Raw genomic sequence first — 27,821 nt, forward strand, 5'->3', positions numbered from 1 at the left:
GTAGATGTCTATTAGGTCTGCTTGGTGCAGAGTTGAGTTCAATTCCTGGATATCCTTGTTAACTTTCTGTCTTGTGGTCTGTCTAATGTTGACAGTAGGGTGTTAAAGTCTCCCATTATTATTGTGTGGGAGTCTAAGTCTCTTTGTAGGACTCTAGGGGTGTGCCTTATGAATCTGGGTGCTCCTATATTGGGTGCATATATATTTAGGATAGTTATCTCTTCTTGGTGAATTGATCCCTTTACCATTATGTAATGGTCTTCTTTGTCTCTTTTGATTTTTGTTGGTTTAAAGTCTGTCTTATCAGAGACTAGGAATGCAACCCCTGCTTTTTTTGTTTTCCATTTGCTTAGTAGATCTTCCTCCATCCCTTTATCTTGAGCCTATATGTGTCTCTGCACCTGAGATGGGTCTCCTGAATACAGCACACTGATGGGTCTTGACTCTTTATCCAATTTGCCAGTCTGTGTCTTTTAATTGGAGCATTTAGCCCATTTACATTTAAGGTTAATATTGTTAAGTGTCAATCTGATCCTGTCATTAACATATTAGCTGATTATTTTGCTCATTAGTTGATGCAGTTTCTTCCTAGCATCAATTGTCTTTACATTTGGCATGTTTTTGCAGTGGCTGGTACTGGTTTTTCATTTCCATGTTTAGTGTTTCCTTCAGAAACTCTTGTAAGGCAGGCCTGGTGGTGACAAAATCTCTCACCATTTGTTTGTCTGTAAAGGATTTTATTTGTCCTTTACTTATGAAGCTTACTTTGGCTTGATATGAAATTCTGTGTTGAAAATTAGTTTATTTTAGATGTTGAATATTGTCCCCACTCTCTTCTGGCTTTTAAGGTTCCTGATGAGAGATCTGCTGTTAGTCTGATGGGCTTTCCTTTGTGGGTAACGAGACATTTCTCTCTTGCTGCCCTTAGCATTTTTTCCTTCATTTCAACTTTGGTGAATATTATAATTTTGTGTCTTGGAGTTGCTCTTCTCGAGGAGTATCTTTGTGGCATTCTCTGTATTTCCTGAATTTGAATGTTGGCCTGCCTTGCTAGGTTGGGGAAGTTCTCCTGGATAGTATCCTGCAGAGTGTTTTCCAACTTGGTTCCATTCTCCCCGTCACTTTCAGGCACACCAATCAGATGTAGATTTAGTCTTTTCCCATAGTCCCATATTTCTTAGAGGCTTTGCTTGTTTCTTTTTACTCTTTTTTCTCTAAACTTCTTTTCTTGCTTCATTTCATTCATTTGATCTTCAATCACTGATACCCTTTCTTCCACTTGATCAAATTGGCTACTGAAGCTTGTGCATGAGTCACAAAATTGAGATAAGAGGTAGGAGACTTCAAGCACAGTGGCCCAGCACGTGTGTGTTCAGGGCAAGTGAAGGTTCCCCTCCACTGGATTCAATGACTAAAGATTATGAAGATACCAAAAATGCAAGAAGTCATAGGAAATAGCTTTTCTCAATGGCCAAGATGACACAAGTAGAATGGTTAAGAAGGAAGGTTTATTGGCTTCAATTCCCCAGCTGATGTTCAACACTTTATTTAGTTCTCATTTGGATTTTAGACATTTGCTTGAAAAATAATTTTACATCAATTTCAATGTCTTTGGAAAGCCCCCACATGTAATTTATTGATAACATCTCTGAAGAGCAGAATTAATGATATTTCCCAGCTGTTGCTCCAGATCATGTAGAGTAGAGGAGGCTGAAGACTGCCACAATGGAAAACATCTGTATTGTCTCAAAACTTTAGGATGGTACGGATACTGCAGTAGGAAAGAAGAGACATTGTATTAACATTTAGATAACCCACATGCTTCCATGTGAGAGTCCAAGGAGCATTTGAAATGACTAAGTGAAAATCTGTCTGTTCTCAGTCACTCTAATCCCACCCCCATGCATTTGGGTCAAGTCAAGTTAAAGGAAAGTTCATCTTTTTTGGTTTTCTTTTGTGTTTTCCTCAACTTTAAGCTCACTCACAACATTCTGAGTGTGCCTGTTGTTTAGACTGCAATACCACATTAGCATCTTCAAAAAATCATTCTTGTGTGCCCATGTTCCTGGTATAATAAGGAATATAAAATACAACAATGGATAATAACTTGTGATAAGTTTTTGCTATTTGTCGCATTCTTCATGCATTTTCTCACTTAAACTTCAACCTAAACATCAACACTAGGAGGTAGATTTTCATATTATTTTGATTTTAGAGATTATAAACACCGAGACTTAGAAAGATTTGTAACTTTGTCTGGTCGCACATCTAGTATAGAGTTTTGGAATTAAAACTCAAATACAAATTTGCACACGTTATAAGATGATAAATAACTTGCACGAAAGAACTGATAATTTAATAAATTTAAGACCATGCTGGAAGTTTAAAAGACCTTTGATACAGAGATGTTTAAGGATTCTTAGAAGTAGAGAATAAAGTCGATTTGTATTAATTCCAAGATACTTCATTCTTGTGAATATTAGAAATGTAACATTTACATTAGAATTAATGCCCTTTCTACAAACCAGCTTCTCATGAATAAATATTTTTAGAAAATGATGGTCTTTGTGACTCTTTAATAATTTTTAAAATATATGTGTATATGCATATGCGTATATAAGAAAAATATATGCACATAATTCAGAGAATACAAGACGGCAGAAAGAAGAAAGTAAAAGTAATCCATAATGCCCCAACCTAGAAATAGTCATCCTCAATGTTTTCTTGAATTTCTATCAACTTTTTACTAGACATATGTATAAGTTTTACTGCTCTTGTTGAACATTTGAGATATTGTATATAAAATTTATATTCTTTATTATATTAGCCTAAATTATATCATGAGAATCTCCCAATGATGTCATTTCTTTTTGATGGCTTCATTCATTTCTAATAGCTGATTAGAATTTATTAAATCATTTTCCTCATGTTGAAATTTAGAATGTTTCTAATGTTTGATATTACAGAAACAAGTAAACATGCTGAAACACATATGTATGTTTGAATAGTTGATTATTTCTGTAGAATAGATTTCTAGAAATGGAATTGCTGGAACAAAAGATCCAGTTTTTTTTTTAAGGGTTTCTGACACATATTACCAAATTGCTTTCCCAAAAGGATGTATCAATTACTACTGAAAGTACATGAAAGTGCCTAGCTACCTTAGTCTTACCAATATGGAATGTTACAATTTTTAATCTTATTTTATTGATAGGATTAATTATATTTACATATGCGTATTACTATATGACATTCTCATAAAGTGAATTTAGGCATGCTTCATGACTTCTAATGTTGCTCAACGCTGTCCTCTGGTTTTGTTCATCTCTATATTTGCCATCATCTTTTCAATCCTATGATGATGATGATGATCATGATGATGATGTCAATGATAATAATGATGATATCAATGATAACTAACCTTTGATGGCTACTGTTGTCCATATATCCATGCACTCTTGAGGGGCAGTATGGTTTAATAGAAGTGAATAGATTTGCTAACAACAAGATCTACCTTTGAATTCTGGCTCTCCTTCCTATCATCTGATGATTTTGACCAAGTCATGCCTTCTCCGAGTCTCAGTTTTCTCTTCTCTAACATAGTGAGATTGAGACTGACACTGAGCATTGCCTGGGGGTCACATAAGATAGTGCAGGTAAGACACTTAGTAGAACAGCTGGTGCTCTGTGGGTGCTAGTTTCTTTTCCTCCTCAAGAATGTTGTCAGTGAAAGTGTCTACCATAATAATTTTGTGAGTGCCAAAGAAACACTATTTAAAGTTGAAAATCTTGTGAAAATAAGAATGGGATAGCAGAAAAATCTCAGACTCTGGAGCTAGAAGGCAGAGGTTAGGTATAACTGCCTGTTTCCAGTTGTGTCTCATGTAAATGCAGGTGACAAAATTCATTTTATTAGATGGTTGTAAGAGTTAAATGTTAGAGACAGGAAATAGAATTGGCTTAGTTTTCTAAGCTTCAGACAAAAAGTAAGCCAAACATTTACAATAGTGTTTAGTATACTTCTCTTTTACAATAAATTTTACTGAAAAAAAATTTTTTTGTAAACCATAAAAGTGAAAAAAGGAAAAAGAAAAAGCTAGTAAGAGCTACTTAGAAAACAAACCAAATGTAGTTTCACATGCTCCAATAATGAAAATGTTGAGGATGTCCTGAAAATTATTTAAATATACAGCCACCTAATGTCAGCTTTATATAGGTGGCAGGTAGAGGCTTCAGTGACACCACATTATAATTATGGTTGTTTAAATAGAGTTTTTTTTTTTTTTTTGTTTTGTTTTTTTGTTTTTTTTTTTTGTTTTTTTTTTTTGTTTTTTGGCAAAGGTGATTATTCTCTTTTAAATAAGGCTTAGTGGCTCTGATCATTCAGATTTGCAGTAATCAACATTATTTGGCTTCAGCAGAATAGGAAATGCAAAGCAGCTGTTTTTAGCATCTCACAGAAGTTTTAAACTTTTTTTACATGCTCTCCACGTAAAGACTGAACTGGTAATGGAAAAACGAAGGCACTCTAATTTTTCTCATCCTTCCACCTTTTCATTTTCTGCTAGACAATCCCCTATGGCAGATAAAAAGCAAAACAGAAAACTAACTTAAAATCTACCTTTTCCCAGAGTGAAGCAGGTCAAATCCTTCATTTATTTTTTCAAAAGGTAAAACATGGGTTATTAATGCATCCAATGAAAACTTCTTAGCCATAAAATCAGCCACAAGTTTTGGGACACATTCTTTACTCTTATAGCCTGAAAAGAAGATGGTATCATAGTTAGATTCAATGAATTTAAGTAGGAGAATTAAAGAGAAAATTTCCCAAATAAATGAAAGTTTAGAAAAGGTGCTGCTTCCAGACTGCAATGACTGAGGTTAATAAGAGATACAAAACGTCAGCAAGCTTTTATAGAGCTCAGACTTAAAAAAAAAAAATCACAGATAAACAAGAGTCCCTGGTTATTCTCTCTCCCACAGAGAAATCATGGTACTGATGTTATGCCCAAAGGAACAGATTTAACAGTTGTCTAAATTTGGGTGTAGATATGAAATATCGTTGTAGATTTCTGTGTCTTACTAGAAATTCCCATGCCTTACACAGTCCCAAGTACAAAAACAGATGGAGATGAATGGTCTTTGCTAATGGTGACATCAGAAATGTCTATTTTGGGACCTTCTGCTTGCATTAGTTTCGTATCTAGTTGATTTGGAGACTATAGACAGAAAATGAATTTTAATTTATTTTTGATCTACTCTTCAAAACCTTTCCTTATCACTTGTAAAAGGGGAGATATGCTGAGGTTAATGAGAATTTGGCTCCAAGCCTAACCACATACCACCAAAAATAGCTCCCTTCCAGGTGCGTCCAGTCAGTAGCAGCATAGGATTCATTGAGAGGTTCTGGGAATCAGGAGGTACCCCTACGATGACACTTGTGCCACATGCCTCATGACAACATAACAGGGAAGCCATCTGGAATAAAGTGAATATTTAGCATCCTTAACGTGGAGTGGCATAGTTCCTACTCATAATGCACAATGTCATGTAATAGGCTTAGCTGGATTGTGACTGTGTAGAGGGAAGAGATCATCTCTTTTGCTCCTTCATTCCCCTTTTTTGCATAGGATAGTGCTGTGGATTTAGGAAATGCCCAGAAAATTTTTTTTTTAATGAAAGAATGGATGAATAAATTGGAGTGCACTTAATTCTTCCTAATAAAGGAATAAAGAGATAGACATCATCACAAATATATATTAAGTCCAGTTCCTTATATAAGCATAGAATTTCATCATCACATAATTCTTAGGCAATCTGTGAGTTGGTTAATTCACTTTTCTTTGATTTATTATATAGGTATTTTGAACCCATTACTTTCAACCACATATTTTAATGGGAAACAAAATAAATGATTATATCACCAAAATTTGTCTCTTGTCCACTTGATGGTCTCCTTTTTTAACATACTCCAATTCTACTGTCCATTTCTCAAAATGGACATGTTTTAAACATTGTTTTTATCTCCCCAAATATATATAGGTTTTACATTAAAATACACTGATTATTAGGGAACCTCAAAGGACAGTTCGGAAAGTATTTTCCAATCAGCTTTCTGAACATGTTCTGTAGTTAGAAAATGGTTTAGGATTGCCCCAAGATATATAATGATTAGTTCTTTGATTTTGGATTCTGGCCTTTGGAAGACCAGACATCCTCAGAACATGTGGCTGTGAGATATTTGGTATCTTGAGATAAGGTACACTCCAGTTCCACATGAGAAAATGGAGGAAGGTGTAGAAAAAGAACATTAGGAGAAAAGCTATAACCTTGGAAAAAGTTGTAATCTCTTGTCACTTCATTCATCTGTGGCATTTGTTCGAGGTCAAGGCTGCTGAGAACATTGATTTCAGGGTGCTGCTCCGTATTACCCACACTACTGGACCCTCTAGAAAATCTCAGCAATGGAAATGTGTTGGACTCTGGAGACATTTTCAGTAGGATTCTAGAGAACTCTGGGTAGGTGAAATATAGCTAGAGATGTGTTTTCCATTGCCTTTGATATTTGTAACTGTTTGAAAGTAATACCATGTAATAAGCCAAAGATGGTGTAAGTACTGCAAGATTGGAAATAGTATTTCATATCAATAATGCCAACTGAGGCTGGGCATGGTAGCTTGTTCCTATATTCTCAGCATTTTTGGAGGGTAAGGTAGGAGAATTGCTTGAGCTCAGGAGGTTGAGGCTGTAGTGAGTTATAATTATGCCACCGCACTTCAGCCTAAGCGACAGAGTGAGACCCTGTCTCAAAGAAAAAGAGAAAAGGACAGCTGACATTTATTGGGAGCTTACCATATGACACGTGGCACTGTGCTAAGTACATTACATGCATTGTCTCATATAATCTATAAACAATGCCATGAGTATGTAGCTTTGAAATTTGGGGGGTGGTAAACATCTGTTGACTTTTGAAAGTATTCAGTCCTACTAGTATTGGGTACTAGTTTTGTACCAGGTACTGTCCAGTTTCTGTGATAAAATATAGTGATGCATTTGAGCAGTCACTTTCCTTAGGGCATATTTTTGTTAATAAAACAATAGTTGGCCTAAAATTGCTCATTTCTTTTGGCCAAATACTAATATGTAAAAAAAAAAATTGGAATTTATTAAGAACACATGCAAAATTATTAAATCATTTTTGTTAAGAATGTGGAAGAAAAATAAAACATTCCAATTTGAGAACAGAATTTGTATTATTTATGTTTACTTGAACTTATAATTTTTAATTAAAAATTAACAAAGTTATCTGTAATCGCTCAGTTAAGAAAAACAAGCCCTTTGCTTTTCCTCTAGAGGAAATATGACTTGAGACAGGTTTGCATAGTTGATAGAATAAAAGATTTCTCATAACAATAAATTAAACAAGCCAGGTAAACAGATGATGGGAAATTTCCATTCATCATTAAAAATATCCTTTATACATAAAACATATATTCTGCAGCCTAAATGCATCCTCCAGGTTGCAGAGGCAGAAATCTCAGGGCATGTCATGGTACATACCATGGTGTCAAGCCGACCGATGACTTCAAATGAAAAATCCACACCTCCGTCAGTCATTTCCTTTAGCACCTCCTGGATGGGTTTCTTGTAGTCTTGAGGGTTGATGCATTCAGTGGCACCCAACTCTTTGGCCTTTGCAAATTTGTCCTTGTTGATGTCCACCGCAATGATTCTGGCTGCTCCAGCTGCTTTACAGCCCATAACAGTAGATAGGCCGACCCCTCCCAGGCCAAACACAGCACAGACAGAGCCTGGGGTTACCTGTATTTTCAGAAAATGCAAGAATGGATTAAGCAACGGTTGTTTGAAAGTGCCTAAGCTTTATAAGGTGCCATGGCTAGTGTTTATCAAGAGCTGCTCAAACTCTTCTGTTCAATCTGTTAACAAAAACTCTTTTGGTTTCAATTGCTCTATTTTTAAATTCAGGGAGTTGAAATAGTTGAGCGGTTCTCAAACTGATGCATATTAGATTCATCTGGGCAGGTTTAAAAATATCCCACTGTCCAGGTCACAGCCCATGTGAATTAAATGAGAATCTCTGCAGGTGGAACTCAGTCTCCAGGTGACTCCAATGGGAAAGTCAGGCTGGGAACAAGGGGACTGAATGATCTTTGAGATCCAGATGGCAATGATTACAGTCTTGAAGGGACTCTCGATTGCTGAAATCCCTTGATAGCCAGCTTCAGTATCTCATACATACACAAATGTAATATTTGAAAAATAAAGTAAATGGAAAAGGCTACTCCAAGAGACTGAAAAATATTCCACTTAAACAATCAGTAATTAACCCCTTGGTTCATTTATGTTCGGTAGTTGTGAGTAGTATATTCCTGCTTTAAAAATACACTAGTGAATAACACAGCAATGAAATGTTAGTCTATGTTTTAATAATAAAATCTATTGTTATGAGTATCCTCAGCTTCTGTTCTTGGGTAGGCTCACTTAGATCACCTGTTACAATAGATGAGGCAATTGAACAAGGGACTAAGAGCTAAAGTCACAGAAATTTGGAAAAGATGCCATCTAATTTTTCTTAGTTGGCTAGGGGCTATTTATTAAACCTAGTCTCCCATAGTCTGCCTTAATTTTGGGTAACATCCTCTTCCTGTTCCAAATAATCTCACTCTTATATTCCCTTAAGAGGGTCCATTCATTCAATCATTCATTCTCCAAGTAGTATTCAATACTATGGGGGACAACACCAGTTTCTATCTTACTTACAAAAATACAAGGCTTGTGACTGTGATTTAAAAGTACTAAAAATTATGTATCGTGATCTAAGATTCAGCAGCAGATTTGAGAAAGATGAAGCAAACGCTTCATTTTATTTATTTTTGCTATCTCAGAACTTAGCAGAACCTATGGTGCCTGAGGCATGTGTAGGTGCTTTCCAATTGTTGAATGAATTACTAAATGAGTTCTCAGGCCTAATATTTCATGATCTCATGAAGAGCAGATACAGAAGAGTAATTATTGAAAATGAAATCTTTACATTTTCTTAACTCTCAACAACTTTTTAATCTGATAAACACATGAAATTTCTAGCATGTGCTCTCAATTCTTTCTGGATTGTGTTTCTATTCTTAGCCAACATTCAAAATCTACAGAAATAATCTTTGATTCTTGTGAGAAATTGCTTCCCTTTGGGTTCCTGACAGTCTGCGTGTAACTGTTTTTATCACCCGTTGTCATTCTTACCTTGGCAACTTTGACTGCAGACCCATAACCAGTTGAAAATCCACAGCCAATGAGACAGACTTTCTCCATGGGTGAGGGTGCGTCAATTTTGGCTACTGCATTCTCATCCACCACCGTGTACTGGGAGAAGCTGCTGACACCGAGGAAGTGGTGGATGGGCTTCCCCCTGCAGGTGAATCTGCTGGTGCCATCCTGCAGGGTCCCCCGAGGATTGCTCACACTGGGCAGTGCAATACACAGACACACAAAGGCATGAGACAGGAGCATAAGTAATGTGCAAACTCAATGTCTGTGCAGGGAGAGCATCAGAAACCTACTCGTTTTTCAAGCAGCAGTTCCTTTCCGGGGTTTTACAAATTCTGCATTTTCCACACTGAGGAACAACGAGTGGGATGACTTTATCACCTGGAGAGGGATAAAACAAATTCTTTTACAATTTCTATCCAGTATTAATAGAGCATAAACTTAAAGCTCACATGTCTTTGAAACATTAGAAGCATGTGTCTTTAAAAGTCTCCAAGAAATACAGTCCAATCACAACTATGTCATTTGTCGTTTCCTGCCACAGCCTTGTTTCCAGTTTGGGTTTATAAGTGCCTGAAGATTCTTACAGACGAAATGCAAATATGGGAAACAACATGGATTAGAAAAATTGCTTCCACTGTATTAATAGTTACTTTTATGTAGTGTATCAATTTCTCCTGGAGGCTTTACAAACATTTAATTTAATCCTTAACTATTTAAATCTTAATGTAAGCAGAAATATAAATTTTAGTTGAAAGTAGGGTATAATAGTGCCAGTAGATGTTGGTAAGACCTGTTTTTTGTTATAGTTTGATTTACAATAAAAATGAGAATTTTGAACTACTTCTTTTCTTTTCAAAGTGACTAGGTTTATCTTTATTATGAAATGAATGCTTTTAAAAAATGATCTTAGTTCTTTTTTTGAGGAAAACTATCAAAAATGGGACAAAGAACAATTCCAGAAATTCCTCTGGAAATTTCAACCCTCCACAGTAAGTTAGGGACTTTTAGGATAAGAACTGACTTTGAAATATTTTTAGCTGGTAATTTGTGAATTATCTACTTTTCCTGTTATAGTGGAGTAAGCACAGGTAAAAAGTAAGGGTGTCATTTTGTTATTAACTTATTACTAACTAGTTAGTGATTATTAGTATTATTTAGTAGTTATTAGTAGTAGTTTAGCAGTTATTAGTTATTATTTAGTAATTATTAATTTATTACTACTAAAGAAATTAGTAGGAGCTGAAACCCAAATTGGACAGTTCATTTTATTTTTCTGTTCACAGTTCAAATAAGTATTTGGTGAAGTGGCAGGTCCAATCTAGTGCCTAAAGTGATTTTCTAGACTGTAATCCCAGCGTTTTGGGAGGCCGAGGTGGGCAGATCATGAGGTCAGGAGATTGAGACCATCCTGACTAATATGGTGAAACCCCGTCTCTACTAAAGATACAAAAAATTAGCTGGGCGTGGTGGTGGGCGCCTGCGGTCCCAGCTACTCGGTAGGCTGAGGCAGGAGAATGGCGTGAACCCGGGAGGTGGAAGTTACAGTGAGCTGAGATTGCGCCACTGTACTCCAGCCTGGGCGACAGAGTGAGACTCCATCTCAAAAAATAAATAAATAAAATAAATAAAAATAAAAATAAAATAAAATGAAATGAAAGTGATTTTTTAGAATTAAACATAATTTTTATTTTTAATTACCTATGCTACCTATTCCACAAGTCCAAGAAAAATGGTTGCCCCATAACATTTTGTAGGTAAAATTTATGTGAAAATGATGGTATGGAAATGTCGTAGTTATTCTCCCTTTATAATTAGTAATCTGTAACCAGTCACATTTAAGCATGGCTGAAGGTAGTAAGGCAGACATTGTTGATGGTGGCTGGCTCCTTCTATGTTTCTTTCATTTCCTTTCACCTAGTCAGTTTCATTGATTCCATGCTCAGGAAGAGAGACCATGTTGGAAGAGGAAATTGGTGATGTGGCTGCATAGGTCACCTAAGAAAAGGTCATGTTTATTCAGTTGTAGCTGTGTAGCCTCCACTTGTGAACTCAGCACAGAACAGTTTCCATACTTATGTTTTTATCCCTCCTCCCATTTCTAGTTGTCTGGGCCCTGATAGAAGAAGACCGTGTTCAGCAACACTAACATGAAGTTATTAGATTACAAATGCCACACTGGTAGGCACTGTGTCCCTTTTGATCCACACATATCTCCAGGCTCCAACCTGGTGCCTGGCATCTAGCAGATGCTTAGTACATAATGGTTGAAGGGTAGAATACATGTGTGCCTGAAGACATACATGCTTGAGTCAGGCAGGCAGAGAGGGAAAGAGGAAACCCCTGAAGTCCTGGCTGCGCGGTGACCTTCTGCAAGCGCTTTCGTCCCTCATTGCCTGTTTCCTCATCCAGGCGGGAAAATCTTAGGATCGTGAACGAGCATGTTTCCTGAATGTGAATCCTGTACCTGGTTCGACTGTAGTCACCCCTTCTCCAACACTCTCCACGATGCCGGCTGCCTCATGGCCTAAAATCACAGGAAGTGGGGTCACCATGTTACCACTAACCACGTGGTCATCAGTGCTACAGATTCCTACAGCCGCCATCTACAGAGTGAAGAGAAGATGCTTAGATTCCCAAAAGATGATGAGTCTCAGGTGAATTTAAAAATCCCAGTTTCCTGAAATTGTGCTTCCAAAATGTTTTCAAGGGTTTTGCTAATAATCCCTACTATTCCCAAATATGAAAGATTCAGTTTATCCTCAAGGTTAACCAGGCTGAAACCCTCCTCTACCTTCCATTCTTGAAGTAAACAATTTAGAATAATCTGTGAAGCAACTGATCTTGAAATAGTGAAGTCTTAAATAATATACAAGAATGCATGCTTTTAAAAAAACAGTAGTAGAAATTGCAAATTAATACATAAAAATATCTAATGCTAATTGATTCTGAAGTCTTGATATATATCCCTTTGAATTTTTTTTCTGTACAAACATATAAATTCTTTTGTATTTTATTGGAATTACACTGTATGCACTTTTTAAAAATTTAATAATTTATATTTATAACTTTCTTTGACAACAAGTATATTCTATTTTCTGGATGATTATATAAAAATGACTCAGGATTTTTGGTTGTTTCCGTTTTTTAACTTTTCTGCATTTTTAAAACTTAAATACAAATGGAAAAATGTATTTCACCTTAATACGAACTTCATGGGCCTTGGGAGGTGCAACCTCCACCTCCTCAATGGAAAAGGGTTTCTTTAACTCCCATAGCACAGCTGCTTTGCATTTGATTACCTAGAAAAGCAAACAGAGAGTTGATACCAGTGTGTTCCCACACTTGCAGTCAGACATTGTGTCATTTAATCTTTGTACATGCAACATCTAGTCCCATGTCTGGTACCTAACAAGTGCTCCATAGAAATGATCACCTCTGATTTATAAAGAGAAAAAAATATATTTTAAAAAAGGAATAACATAAAGAAAGATAAACAGTTAACTATAATAACACACTGAGATAAAATGGAATATATTCATTAAGGCCATCCTTATGTTGTTGTTGTTGTTGTTTTCTCCAAAGTTGTTTAATCCTGACATTTCCTAATGCTGTGCTGAAAACATCTCTTCACCCACAATTATTGGCTGGTACATGAAATTCTAAGTCACCTTCATTTTGCTAACAGAGTCAGTGTCTGTTCAAATAAAATACACTGCTTTCTTGCTCAATTTTCTGCTTAGGCCAAAAGGATCTGACTTTATAAGGACACATTTATCTTCCTGCCTGGGATGGCATCTCTTTCTCTCTCTCTTTTCCTATTCTCCTCTTTTAATTTTCTCTCTCCACCACTTCTGTGTGTTACTTGTTTCCAACACCCATTTGCAACTTAGCTTTGAGAGCCTGTACTGTTATCTGATCTATGTGTAGAGACTCCTTCCAGCTTTGACTTGAGCCCCAAATTACGAAGGTTGGAGTTGGTTTTGTGTGTGTGTGTGTGTATACACTCAGACCTACACATACATATTTCAAAATTGGAGACACTGTGTGTTTGAATTTCTAGCTAGCAGATCTTATCCATAGATGTTCTTAAAAATAAAAGATGAACACATAATTTCCAGTGCTTGGTAGTGTACTGTAATATCCATCGTCATTGTGGTTAAGCATGTACAATTCACAGAACTCTTTCCAGAATCAACAAAATTGCAATTATGATAAAAATTCAATTGAAATGTATTCTTCTGACAATTCATTGCCATGATTTATTTGTCAAATTATTCAACTTTGCAGAATGTTCAACATGATCAATGCAAAATAAATGTCAGAATACTTGGAAGTAAGGTACTAATAGTAGGAGTTCCTGATTATCAGGTGCCTATGATGCGACAGGCACATTGTGGCCTGTGCTGGGTAAGTTATATGCATTATATTTATTTATAAAATTTATCTTTAATTTCAATAGTTTTGGGGGTGCAGGTGTTTTCTGGTTACCTGGGTAAGCTCTTTAGTGGTGGTTTCTCAGATTTCAGTGCACCCTTCACTCAAGCAGTGTACACTGAACCCAATATATAGTCTTTTATCTTTCACCTCCCCTTTCAATCTTCCCCCTCGAGTTCCCAAAGTTCATGATATCATTTTTATGCCTTTGTATCCTCATAGCTTAACTCCCTCTTATACATGAGAACATATGATGTCTGGTTTTCCATTTCTGAATTACTTAGAATAATGGTCTTTAGCTCCATCCAAGTTGCTGCAAAGGCCATTATTTTATTTTATTCTATTTAATGTCTGAGTAGTATTCCATGGTATACACACACCATATTTTCTTTATCTACTCTTTTGTTGATGGACATTTAGTTTGGTTCTGTATTTTTGTAATTGCAAATTGTGTTGCTATAAACAACATGCATTATTTTTAAATCTCGTAAGGATGCTACCAGGACAGTGCTATTGAATTATTGGCTTTATATTACAGCTGAAATAATTGAGGATCCATTGACTCAGTGATTAAATAATTTCTCTAAAGTCTCAAAGCTGGCTTTCCAGAGAATAAAGATGAATCTAACCTTATGTTTTCACTACTTGGTGGCAGTAAAAAGTTAGCAAAAAGTTAAATAGCAACAATAATAATAGTGGCTAATATTTACTGACTTATTTCTATATACCAAATGCTATTTTAAGTTCTTTATAGTATTAATTTATTGAATTATCACAACACAACTACTTTACAAAATAGATGTTAGTATTGTCACCATTTAGCATTTGAGGAAAATATAATGCAGGATGGATAAACATAAATGAAATGCTGACAACAAGCTAAGTTATTGATGTTGTGCCCAAGAGGGGAGGAATAATTGTCTATTTCATCAGTTATTATTTCTATTAATATGATTGGTTTATACTTTTGCTCTAGGAACTCATTATTTCTTTTTGAGTTTGATAAATTTAATTTTTTTGTTAATTATTTTCTACGTGGAATGTATATATTAATCAGTAATGAATGAAAGTGAGGTGGAATAAGAACAGTACCAATGGGATACTCATGTGATTTCCAACCAGTCTTATTGATGATATGAGCCTGTTTTGTCACAGAGTGTATAGAGAAGCCTCAGAGCCTTTAAATTGAGTTATCATAGTGAGATATTTTACTGTGTAATACACTGCTAACACAAAAAAAGGACTGGAAATTGTTGCACAAATTTTTGTAATTAGGCAGTTAAAATATCAATCGATTATATTGTATTACCACATGCATTTGTGCACCTGTAAACACATTGGACAGTTAAGAGATTTATGGAAGGCAAAACCAAATATCTGTGTTCCTAGTGCTGATAAGTGATTCAAATTGTATTATTAATTTTCTGTAAGACCATATTGATTTTTATATGGGGAAGATACTGTTCTATAGGATTACTCTGGAAATCGCCAGAATTGTGTCCTGCTAGACCCTTTTAAATCAGAATTTGAATGTTGATGTTCTCTTGCTTAACCTTGATGATTCTAATGCTGTGAGACCAATGAGCATTTTGTAAAGTTTTTTATGTTAAGGTTAAAAGGGTACTTCAAAGTCTTCTAAATCAAATCCTCTCATAAAACTTTCATCAGACTTTCTTGTGTTCACAAAAAAATATAAATACAAATAATAATACATTGAAATTATGGTACCTTAATATAAAGAAAACTTCTTGATGAAAGACATTTCTAACTTTGGCTTTACAAATTAATCATGATTAGCTTGGAATAATCTATGACTTTATTGCAAATGTCTTTAATGTAGGAAATAAACACTTAATAGATACAGATTCTATACATTCTTTTTGAAGGTATTTAGGAATAGCTTATTTTCACTGTAGTTCAGTATACATTCCATATTGTAGCATATATTGCATATTTCAGTGTATCATTTCTAATTTAAGTATGAATTTTAAATTGTTAATCAAATACTGTATTCCTTTCTTTGTTATATTGATGAGCATATAGTTCCAACAGTAATATAGTTTTTGCTTACTTTTCCTGCTGTGCTCATGTTGATTCTGTCTTCTCTGCAGACCAGGAGACAGGTGAGTCCCTGTGGATTTCTTCCCTGCTCAAGTGCATAAAGCAGGTGTATTGCACAGGTATTTATTATTTTTTTTGCTTGAATAACACCCAATTCCAGTTCCACACATGATCCACATCTTTAAGCCACACCCATCAGATTATTCTCAGACTGTCAAATCATAAAGAAGAGGGCAATGAACCAACAATCAATACATTGATTTTTCCAATTTCAGATAAGATTTTGTTTTCATTAGGTTAAACATTAAGTTAATCACTTTCTCTTCTTCTCACTTTATTCCTCAGCTGTCAAATTTCTTGTTTCTCCTCTCGTAGTCCCACAGTGGTCGTTCAAAGTTCTGTTTTCCTTTTGTCTGCACTAAGCTCCAGCTTTGAATCTGAATGGTGCAGTTAGGAAGAAGGAGGAGCAAAGAAGCAGGGCAAATAAAGGTGAGAGTCAGGAGCCAGAAGAATGTGTTTGATTCAGGACTCCCCTTCTCTTCATAGAGAATCATATACTCAATCACAGCAAAGGTGCTCACCCTGCTAGGCATTTTTGCTGCACCTCAAACCAATCAGCATTGACTGAGCCCCTCTGTGTGTCAGGCACTAAGCTGGGTCCAGTGGATGGCAGGGATGAATAAGACATGACCTCTATCTGTGCCACAGGCAGTTTGGGGCAGCAGTGATGGCATGCCTTTTGGGACTTGGCAGACCCTATTCCTTACTAGCTCTGCATACTGGCACTTATTATTTCACTTTCTTTTTTGCCTTAGTTTGTTTACCTGTAAGATGAAGAAGAATAATACCACTATTTTAAATGACTGTTTAGTGAATATAGCACCATTTTAAAGGACTGTTTAGTGAATATAGCACTATTTTAAAGGACCGTTTAGTGACTATAGCACTGTTTTAATGGACTGTTTATTGAATAAATGATATAATCTATGTAAAGCACTGATGATGGAGTTTAGCAGGTAGGAGCACCCTACTAAATGCTAGCTACAATTATTGTTCCTAAAAGGAAGCTCACAGTCAATGGAGAAGAGATACACAGGCAGCCAAGTCTACATATCAGCCTGGCGGGGAAGTGCGCTATCACAGGGATCAGTTAGTGCTTTGGGAGCAGAGACAGAGGTACTATTCAGAATGAAGGACTCAGGTGAGGCATTGTAGAGGAACAGGTATTTGAGGTAGATTTTAAATAATTGTGGGAAATTCAGACAAATCCTCACTGGATCATTTCTATTGCCCTTTGATCAATGTAACTAGTCTATGCATGGCTGTCTAAGAATATGAGTTTGATTTTTCTTTCATCCACACTTGGAGGCATTACACAGGCAGCTATTTAATCAGATGCAGTCTGTCAACATGAACATGTCAACAGAAAGGACATATCTCTCTAGAATTGGAAAGGGAACATTTCAGTAAGCTTTAACTACATAGGCACTGAGACTCACACCAAGACTGAGAAACTTTCACCCAATAGAGAAGCAAGGAAAGTCCTACGATTTTAGTTGCTTCTGAAATGTATCAAGGTACAAATATAGCCCCAGATCTGATATTCAGCATTCAAGGCTTCATGAGCTGGCTTCAACCTCCTCATCCACCTACTCCTCCCCATTCTCCAACACAAGGCCTATGTGCTTTAGAAGCTTGTATCTCCATGGTCCCCCAAAGAGGAATCTATTTAACATTCAAGCTCTTGCTCATCATGCCCTTTCTCTTCTTTTCTGTCCCTCTGGCCCATTCAAATCTTACCCAAAATTTGAGACTCAGGACAAGGTCACCCTCGTGGAGGTATATTAACTCCATCTCACTGTTGCGCTTCATGTCTCTGCATCTCTGTCATACTAGCATCCCTCCTGTGGTTTGGGGTCTGTTCCCTTTTGTCACCCTCTATTTTTAGTGTAGAGATCAGTCTCCTAATTTCTACTGGAAATTTCTAGTCAGGGATGTTCTTAAATTTCATTTATGTAATCAACTGTACCTAGCTCCATGTATACAGTAGGTGTTTAATGAGTGATTGTTGAATTCTTATGCTCATTTGTGTTAGGACAGTCACTGTTCTATGAGCAGTCCCATACTCCAGAAGATCCGGTGTCTCCTCTTTAAGTGTTTACAGATTAGCAGTGGGATTGGCTGTGGTCAGGTAGACAAGACAGAGAACCCTCCTTCCTGGGAAGCAGGAAGTGGTCATGCCAGGAGAAGAGTTTGACATGGAATTCAAAGGAGGAAGATCCTACTCCATCTTTTCTTTGTGCATTCTCAGCTCTTAACTCAATGCCTGGCACAGAGTGAGTACTTGGATATTTGTTGATTAAATTAAAGAAATGACTTCTACTTTTAGAGCGAGGAAACCTTGAAAGAAAGATATTTTATTAAGATGTATCAAGAAAAATGGGTCATCAGGAGGCAAAATGGAGGAGAATAGGAGGCAGGACTAACTTGCACCTGCTACTCGGATGAACAGCAGTTCATGGACTTCATTGTGAACTTTTGCTCCAAGAACTACTGCAAGGACATACCAGGAAAGCAGAGAGAATCCTCAGACCCTTTGAAAAAAGTGGATTGCTGCTCCAGGCTCTGTGGGACAGCAGAGGAACTGTGAGCCAACTTGGTTTCTCAGTTGGGGGTCTTATAGCCTGGGGCAATTTCTCAGCTCTGCTCACCAGTTGCCTGGAAGGAAATAAACTCATTTTTGTTGGGGGGTTCATAGTGGGAGTGAGACCAGTCCTTCAGACTGTGGGCTGCGTGGGAGCTGTGTGAGGCCTGTGGCTGCCAGCTTTCCCCCACACCCCTGATGACTGTGTGACACAGGAGAGACAGCTATAATCCCCCTGGGAACATAACTGGGGGAACTAGTTGGCCTGAGAACTACATTGGCCTAGGAACTACATCCTCATCCCCCAAAGCAGCCACAACAAGCCCTGAGCAAGGAGAATCTAAGCTCAGACATGTCTAACCCTGCCCCTAGTTGATGGTCTTTCTCTACCCAGCTTGGTAGCTGAAGAAAAGGACGTAATCTGTTGGGGGGTACCATGGTCCTGCCCACCACCTGATCCTCCCTAGACTACTGTAGCTGAGGCACTCTTGAAATCATCACCTCTTGGCTGGAGGCCAACCAACACAACACCGTCACACTTAACAAAAATACATCCAAGGACCCTCACAGAATCCACTTCACTCTGCTGCTACCTCCACTGGAGCAGGTGCTGGTATCCATGGTCAAGAGACCTGAAGATGGATCACATCACAGGACTTTTTGAATACACTCCCCAGGACCAGTCAAAAGCCAGGTAGCTCCACTGGTTTGCTAGATCCAGAAGAGAAAAAGCAGTCATTACAGTTCAGGTCTCAGGAAGCCCCATCCTTTGGGAAAAGGGGAGAGCACCACATCAAGGGAGCATCCTATAGGACAAAAGAATTTGAACAGCAGCCCTTGAGTTCTAGATCTTCCCTCTGATGTAATCTACCTAAATGAGAAGAAACCAGAAAAGCAATTATGGTAATATGACAATATAAGATTCTTCAACACCCCCAAAAGATCCTGCTAGATTACCAGTCATGAATGCAAACCAAGATGAAATCTCTGAATTGCCATAAAAAGAAATCAGAAGGTTGACTATCAGACTAATCAAGTAGGCACCAGAGAAAGGTGAAGTCCAACTTACAGTAATAAAAAAAAAATACAGGGTATGAATGGGAAAATATCTAGTGAAATAGATAACATAAGAGAAAAAAAATCAACACTTCTGAAGTTGAAGGACAGAGAGAATTGCAAAAGGCATTGGAAAGTCTCAGCAATAGAATCAAACAAGTAGAAAAAAAAAACTTCTCAAAAACAAGGCTTTTAAATTAACACAATTCAACAAATACAAAAAAAAAAAAAAAAAAAAAAAAAAAAAAAGGATTTTCAGAAAAGGACAAAGCCTGCAAGAAATTTGCGATTATGTTAAATGACCAAACCTCAGAATAATTGGTGTTCCTGGAGAAGAAAAGAAATCTAAAAGTTGCAAAACATATTTGAAGGAATAAACAAAGGAAACTTCCCTGGCCTTGCTACAGACCTAGATATACAAATATAAGAAGCTGAAAGAACACCTGAGAAATTCATCACAAAAGATCACCTCCCAGGCACATAGTCATCAGGTTATCTAAAGTCAAGACAAAGGGAAGAATCTTAAGAGCTGTGAGGCAAAAGCAGCAGGTAACCTATAAAGGAAAACCTATCAGAATAACAGCAGATTTCTCAGCAGAAATCCTATAAGCTAGAAGGGATTGGGGTCCATTCTTTAGACTACTTAAACAAAACAATTACCAGCCAATAATTTTGTATCCAGCAAAACTAAGCTTCACAAATGAAGGAAAGGTACAGTCTTTTCCAGACAAACAAATGCTGAAAGAATTCATCTTACTAAGCCAGCACTATAAGAACTGCTAAAAGGAGCTCTAAATCTTGAAACAAATCCTGGAAACATATTAAAACAGAACCTCTCTAAAGCATAAATCTTACAGAACCTATAAAACAACAACACAATGGAAATAAAAGTATACAGGTAACAATGGCATGATGAATAGAATTGCACCTCATATCTGAATACTAACATTGAATGTAAATGGCCTAAATGCTCCACTCAAAATATATAGAATGGCAGAATGGATAAGAATTCACCAACAAAGTATCTACTGTCTTCAAGAGACTCACCTGACACATAAGGACTCACATAAACTTAAGGTAAAGGGTTGGAAAAAGATGTTCCATGCAAATGAAAACCAAAAGCAAGCAAGAGTAGCTATTCCTATATCGGACATAACAAACTTTAAAGCAACAGAAGTTAAAAAAGACAAGGAGGTACATTATGTAATGATAAAAGAAAGAACTATTCCAACAGGAAAATATCATAATCCTAAATATATAAGCACCTAACACTGGAGGTCCCAAATTCATAAAACAATTACTACTAGACCTAAGAAATGAGATAGACAGCAACACAATAATAGTAGGAGACTTCAGTACTCCACTGACAGCACTAGACAGGTCATCAAGACAGAAAGTCAACAAAGAAACAATGGACGTAAACTATAGCCTACAACAAATGGACTTACCAGATATGTATAGACCATTCTACCCAACAACTGCAGAATATGTATTATATTCATCAGCACATGGAACATTCTCCAAGGTAGACCGTATGATAGGTGAAAAGACAAGTCTCAATAAATTTAAGAAAATTGTAATTATGGCAAATACTCTCTCAGACCACAGTGGAATAAAATTTGAAATCAACCCCAAAAGGAACCCTAAAAAATATGCAAATACATGAAAATTAAATTATCTGCTCCTGGATGGTCATTGGGCCAACAGTGAAATCAAGATGGAAATTAAGAAGTTATTTGAACTGAATGATAATAGTGATACAACCTATCAAAACCTCTGGGATACAGCAAAGTGATACCAGGAGGAAAGTTCATAGTATTCATTAAATGTCCCCATCAAAAAGATTGAAAGAGCACAAATAGACAATCTCAAGTCACACCTCAAGGAGATAGAGAAACAATAACAAACCAAACCCAAACCCAGCAGAAAAGGAATAACCAAGATCAGAGCAGAACTAAATGAAATTGAAACAAAAACAATACAAAAGATAAATTTTAAAAAATTGTTTCTTTGAAAAGATAAATAATATCGATAGACCTATTGACAAAATTAACCACGAGAAGAAGAGGGAGATCCAAATAAGCTCAATTAGAAATGAAATGGGAAAAATTACAACCAATACCACAAAAATACGAAAGATCATTCAAGGCTACTATGAACACATTTTTTTTTTCTATTTAACAATTTTGTTGAAATATAATTAACATCAATTAACTTCATATATTTAAAATATGAACACGTTTTTGTGCATAAACTAGGAAACCTAGAGGAGATGGATAAATTCTTGGAAAGATACACCCCGCCTAGATTAAACCAGGAAGTAATAGAAACTCTAAACAGACCAATAACAGCCCTGGACCAGATGGATTCACAGCTGAATTATATGAAACATTCAAAGAAGAATTGGTACCAATCCTATTGACACTATTCCAAATGATAGAGAAAGAGGGAATCCTCCTTAAGTCATTTTATGAAGCCAGTGTCACCCTAATACCAAAACCAGGAAAGGATGTAACAAAAAAGAAAACTACAGACCAGTATCTCTGGTGAACATAGATACAAAAATTCTCAACAAAATGCTAGTGACCTGAATCCATCAGTGTATCGAAAAGATAATCTACCATGGAAAGTGGGTTTCATACCAGGAATGCAGGGAAGGTTTAACATATACAAGTCAATAAATGTAATATAAGTAATAAACAGAATTAAAAACAAAAATCACATGATAATGTCAATAGATGCAGAAAAAGCATTTGACAAAATTTAGCATCCTTTATGATTAATACCCTCAGCAAAATCGGCATAAAAGGCATATACCTTACAGTAATAAAAGCCATTGATGACAAACCTGCAGCCCACATAATACTGAATGGGGAAAAGTTGAAAGCATTCCCCTGAGAACTGGAACAAGATGAAGGTGCCCACTTTCACCACTTCTATTTGATACAGTACTGCAAGTCTTAGAGCAATCGGATAAGAGAAAGAAATAAAGGGCATCCAGACCAGTAAAGAGGAAGTCAAACTGTTGCTGTCTGCTGATGATATGACTGTATATATAGAAAACCCTAAAGACTCATCCAAAAAGCTCCTAGAACTGGTAAATGAATTCAGCGAAGTTTCAGGATACAAAAGTAATGTACACGAATCAGTTGCCCTGCTATATACTAACAGTGACCAAACTGAGAATCAAACCAAGAACTCAACCTCTTTTACAATAGCTGCAAAAAAAATTAAATAATTTGGAATATTCATAACAAAGGAGGTGAAATATCTCTACAAGGAAAACTACAAAACACTGCTGAAAAAAATCATAGATGACACAAACAAATGGAAACACTTCTGCTCATGAATGGGTAGAATCAATATTGTGAAAATGACTATACTGCCAAAAGCAATCTACAAATTTATTGAAATTCCCATCAAAATGCACCATAATTCATCACAGAACTAGTAAAAGCAATATAAAATGCATATGGAACCAAAAAAGTCCCCACATAGCAAAAGCAAGACTAAGGGAAAAGAACAAACCTGGAAGCATTACATTACCCAAGTTCAAATTATACTATAATGCTATAGTCACCAAAACAGCATGGCACTGGTATAAAAACAGGCTTGTAGACCAGTGGAACAGAATAGAGAACTCAGATATAAACCCAAATACTTACAGCCAACTGATCTTTGACAAAGCAAACAAAAACATAAAGTGGAGAAAGGACACCCTATTCAACAAATGGTGCTGGGATAGTTGGCAAGCTACATGTAGAGGAATGAAAAAGGATCCTCATCTCTCAACTTACACAAAAATCAACTCAAGCTGGATCAAAGACTTAAATCAAATATCTGAAATCATAAAAATTCTAGAAGATAACATTGGAAAAACCCTTCTAGACATTGGCATAGGCAGAGACTTCATGACCAAAAACCCAAAATCAAATGCAACAAAAACAATGATAAATAGATGAGACTTAATTAAACTAAAAAACTTCTGCACAGCAAAAGAAATAATTAGCAGATTAAACAGTTAACCCACAGAGTGGGAGAAAATCTTGGCAATCTATACATCTGACAAAGGACTGATATCCAGAATCTACAAAGAACTCAAACAAATCAGCAAGAGAAAAACAAACAATCCCATTCAAAAGTGGGCTAAGGACATGAGTAGGCAATTCTCAAAAGAAAAGAAACAAATGGCAAAATGCTCAATATTCCTAATGATCAGGGAAATGCAAATCAAAACCACCATGTGATGTCTCCCTACTACTTCAAGAATGGCCATAATCAAAAAATCAAAAAATAATACCTGTTGGTGTGGATACGGTAAACAGGGAACACTTTGACACTGTTGGTTGGAATGTAAACTAGTACAACCACTATGGAAAAAAGTGAGGAGATTCCTTAAAGAACTAAAAGAAGATCTACCATTTGATGCAGCAATTCCATTACTTGGTATCTACCCAGAGGAAAAGCAGTCATTATAAGAAAGGATACTTGCACATGCACGTTTGTAGCACAATTCACAATTGCAAAAATATGGTGCCAGCCCAAATGCCCACCAATCATTGACTAGATAAAGAAAACACACACACACACAAACACTATGGAATACTACTCAGCCATAAAAAGGAACTAAATAATGGCATTGGCAGCAAGATGGTTGGAATTGGAGACCATTATTCTAAGTGAAGTAACTCAGGAATGAAAAAACCAAATATCATATTTTCTCACTCATAAGTAGGAGATGACCTATGAGGTCACAAAGGCAAAAGAATGATACAATGGACTTTGAGGATTCCATGATAAAGGTGGGAGGGAGTCAGGGGTACTGTGTACATTGCTCAAGTGATGGGCGCACCAAAATCTCAGAAATCACTACCAAAGAACTTATTCTTGTGACCAAACACCACTTGTTCCCCCAAAACCTATTGAAATAGAAAAAATAAATAAATAAAATAAAAAACCTGTTATCAATCCCAAAATAAAATTATCAGTCACTCCCCAAAAAGGATTTATCAAGAAAGATGAGATGGAATTGAAAGGTATATATGCAATCAACAGTATGGACAAACAATATTGAATACTTTTTTTCCCTTTAATATACCCTTTTATTCATTTTTTTTTGTTTAATCATCCCTCGCATATGGAGACCTAGCATTTAAGGGAATTATAGCCACTACCACCTTGTTTTCAAGGCTCTAATGACTTTGGAAATGTGGTATCCACTTATGAGCTTCCATCACATTTTGAGCATATGGCTCCATGAAATACTGAAAGCACTTTGGGATAAACTACATACAGTCAGGAGATCTTTCTTAATATCATCTGGCAACTACTCTGTGCTTACCCTTTGCCCCACCTTCTAAACATTTAGATGGGCAGGTGGGAAGAGCAGTTGTCACATTATTGACAGCCAGAGTTCTAGTATCAGAGGGCCATGGCAGGCCTGCAGCAACATCTGGAATGTCCAAAGGTAGCCCTATCAATCTCTAGGGGTCACAGGGCGTCACTTTCCTCTGCTTCCCTCTCTGTGTATGTCTCTGCATGCCAACCAGATTTTACATTACATCTTCACAAAGTACCATATTCTAAATTCAGCTTATCCCGGGAGATGATATACTTGATTCAGTTTGGGGGAGTTATCCTCTGCCTTGCAGGCAGAATAATGACCCTCAAAGAAGTCCGCTCCTAATCCCTGAAATCTAGAAATATGTTGCTTTACATGGCAAAAATGGATTTTGTAGATGTGATTCAGTTAAAGGTCTTGGGATGGGAAGATTAGCTTGGATTATCCAGGTGAACCTAATCTAATCTTACGGCTTCTTCAAATTGATGAGCTTTTCCAGGCTGAGATCAAAGAGGGAGATATGTCTGCTCGCAGACCTTAGATGGCCATGTTTGCCACAGGGGTATGTTAATTTTCTATTGCTGATGTAACAAATTACCACAAGCTCTCTTGGAAGGTTAGTGGAAGGCAAGGATTGGCATCTCTAATATAATTATACAGGTAATCATAAGCAGTGCGAAGATATGACTCCAAAGCCTGGAGAAGGACAGACCAGCATAGCTGCAAGAGATCCAACTGTCTTCTTTTCCATAGAGGTCCATAATTTATATGGACCTGACAAAGAATATTGTAACTGGCAGAAATTATCTTCAGTTCAAATCCTTCATTTTGGTAGTTAAATAACTTGGTAAGATAATGAGATTAATATTAATGTAATGATTGCTAGAAAGAATTGTAACATTTCATGCATGTGCGTAAATAAACTTAAAGCATGTTTTGGGATGAGTTGTGAAATGAAAATTGGGAGAGGGATCTTAGTAGCAGTAAACAGAACTTGAGAATGGAATAGATACATAAATACTCTATAGCACATTGCAATAAATAGAATAAATTTTAAGTTCCTAGAGAAAATTTTGAAAATCCCACATTCAAAGCCATCAATTCCTACTCAATTAGCGGTTCATTTTGATTTTGGAACTGAAGACCAAGATGTCGAGGGAGCAGAAATACTTGCTGGTCTTGCAGTGGCTGTGAAGCCTGGAATCCTGCCAAGAAGAGCATGTGTGAGAGAGCAAAATATTTGTTTACATTCCTCCTGGGAAGGGAGTTGGGAAATAATCTAAGAAGCCCAATCGGAAAGCAGAGGTGTGCCATCCAGTCTTCTCTGTGAGAGCCAAACTACAAACCATCTGTCTGTTTAATCTGAATGTTCCAAAAGTGTTTTGATGATGTATTGATGTATTTTAAATTACCCTGAAAATGTTCTTGGCAGATGCTTAAACGTGTAATTACTGAGATGATGTAGAAATACCAAGTGTTTATTAAAACAATACAGAGTAATACAAGTGGTATGATTGTTGCAATATAAAAGTATCTGAAGAGCCAGGCGCGATGGCTCAAGCCTGTAATCCCACCACTTTGGGAGGCCGAGACGGGCGGATCACGAGGTCAGGAGATCGAGACCATCCTGGCGAACACGGTGAAACCCCGTCTCTACTAAAAATACAAAACTAGGGGGGCAACGTGGCGGGCGCCTGTAGTCCCAGCTAGTCGGGAGGCTGAGGCAGGAGAATGGCGTAAACCGGGGAGGTGGAGCTTGCAGTGAGCTGAGATCCCGCCACTGCACTCCAGCCTGGGCGACAGAGCGAGACTCCGTCTCAAAATCTCAAAAAAAAAAAAAAAAAAAGTGTCTAAAAACAAAAGAGTTCTTTAATGGTGGAGAGTTTTTTCCTTTTTGAAGTTAAAACATAAATTTTTGTAAAAAACACAAAGGATTACTATTTATATTTAACACTTATGGAGTGCTGACTATGCTCGTTTTTGAGCATACATTGCCTCATTTAGTGTAATGTTCAGCATTAACTTATGAGGTAAATACTATTGCCGTGCACATTGTACAGATGAAGACACTGAGGTTTAGAGAGATTGCATAAATTTCCCAATGTAACACAGCTAGTGGTGGGGCCAGGATTCCAGGAAGCCTAACTCTGGATTTTAATAACCTAAAGAATAATAATAGCTAATATCCTTGCCACTCTCAGCATGTGCCACACATAAATTTATTGAGATCTTTTATGTTTCTATTGGATTTCCACTCTGCTGTGATGATTTTCAATTCTCAATTGCCCTCTTGGGCCCTGGAGTGTTGGCAGCTGGACAAGTGTCTTCTAAACGCATACTTCCAAAATCATCCTTTGAAAAATTTGACCAGCCCAAGAGAAAATACCCACCCTTACTGACGTTATATTCCTCAGCAATTAATCCCACCGGATAGTTCTACAGCGAATCTCACATGACACTGATGCCACCCATGTATTCAGAGCTTCCCAATAGCTCATTAGTGCCTCATCCTGAAACAGAAGACAACCAAGATTATCCGACATGTGGAGTGATTCTAGCTTTGTAATAGGAAAGATAGAAACACAGCAGAGAAAATAGAAGTTAGAAGAAATGATCCATGAAGTGAAAAAATAGTCTTTTTATAGCTGTTATTAATATCTGCAAAGAGAAAAGATATGATATACATGAAAGAAGACTATGATATCATAAAAATCTCTTGAGAATTGAGGCCGGGTGCAGTGGCTCACACCTGTAATCCCAGCACTTTGGGAGGCCGAGGCGAGCAGATCACGAGGTCAGGAGATCGAGACCATCCCGGCTAACACGGTGAAACCCCGTCTCTACTAAAAATACAAAAAACAATTAGCCCGGTATGATGGCGGGCGCCTGTAGTCCCAGCTACTCCGGAGGCTGAGGCCGGAAAATGGCATGAACCCGGGAGGCGGAGCTTGCAGTGAGCCGAGATCGCGCCACTGCACTCCAGCCTGGGCGACAGAGCGA

General features: G+C 36.9%; 1 protein-coding gene across 1 annotated transcript; it reads right to left on the reverse strand.

Annotated features, from left to right (window-relative positions):
- Positions 1-719: 719 nt before the first annotated feature.
- On the reverse strand, positions 720-15,980 carry LOC119621288 (alcohol dehydrogenase 1A). Its single transcript, XM_037990195.2, has 9 exons — positions 15,791-15,980; positions 12,483-12,584; positions 11,750-11,888; positions 9,576-9,663; positions 9,259-9,478; positions 7,561-7,821; positions 5,343-5,478; positions 4,622-4,760; positions 720-1,771 (listed from the first exon to the last, which is right to left on the reverse strand). Exons 1-9 carry the CDS (start codon positions 15,806-15,808, stop codon positions 1,747-1,749), a joined length of 1,128 nt encoding a protein of 375 aa, XP_037846123.2. The 5' UTR covers positions 15,809-15,980; the 3' UTR covers positions 720-1,746.
- Between the last annotated feature and the right edge of the window lie 11,841 nt (positions 15,981-27,821).

This window comes from Chlorocebus sabaeus, chromosome 7 (genome assembly GCF_047675955.1).
Source record: "Chlorocebus sabaeus isolate Y175 chromosome 7, mChlSab1.0.hap1, whole genome shotgun sequence".
Taxonomy (NCBI): domain Eukaryota; kingdom Metazoa; phylum Chordata; class Mammalia; order Primates; family Cercopithecidae; genus Chlorocebus; species Chlorocebus sabaeus.

Coding starts and splice junctions, on each gene's coding strand:
- LOC119621288 (XM_037990195.2), bottom strand. Junction 5,479..7,560: donor TCGGTCGGCTTGACACCATG/GTATGTACCATG, acceptor ACTTTATTCCAG/ATGGCTTCCCTGTTATGTTG. Junction 4,761..5,342: donor GAAGGGAGCTATTTTTGGTG/GTATGTGGTTAG, acceptor TCTTCTTTTCAG/GCTATAAGAGTAAAGAATGT.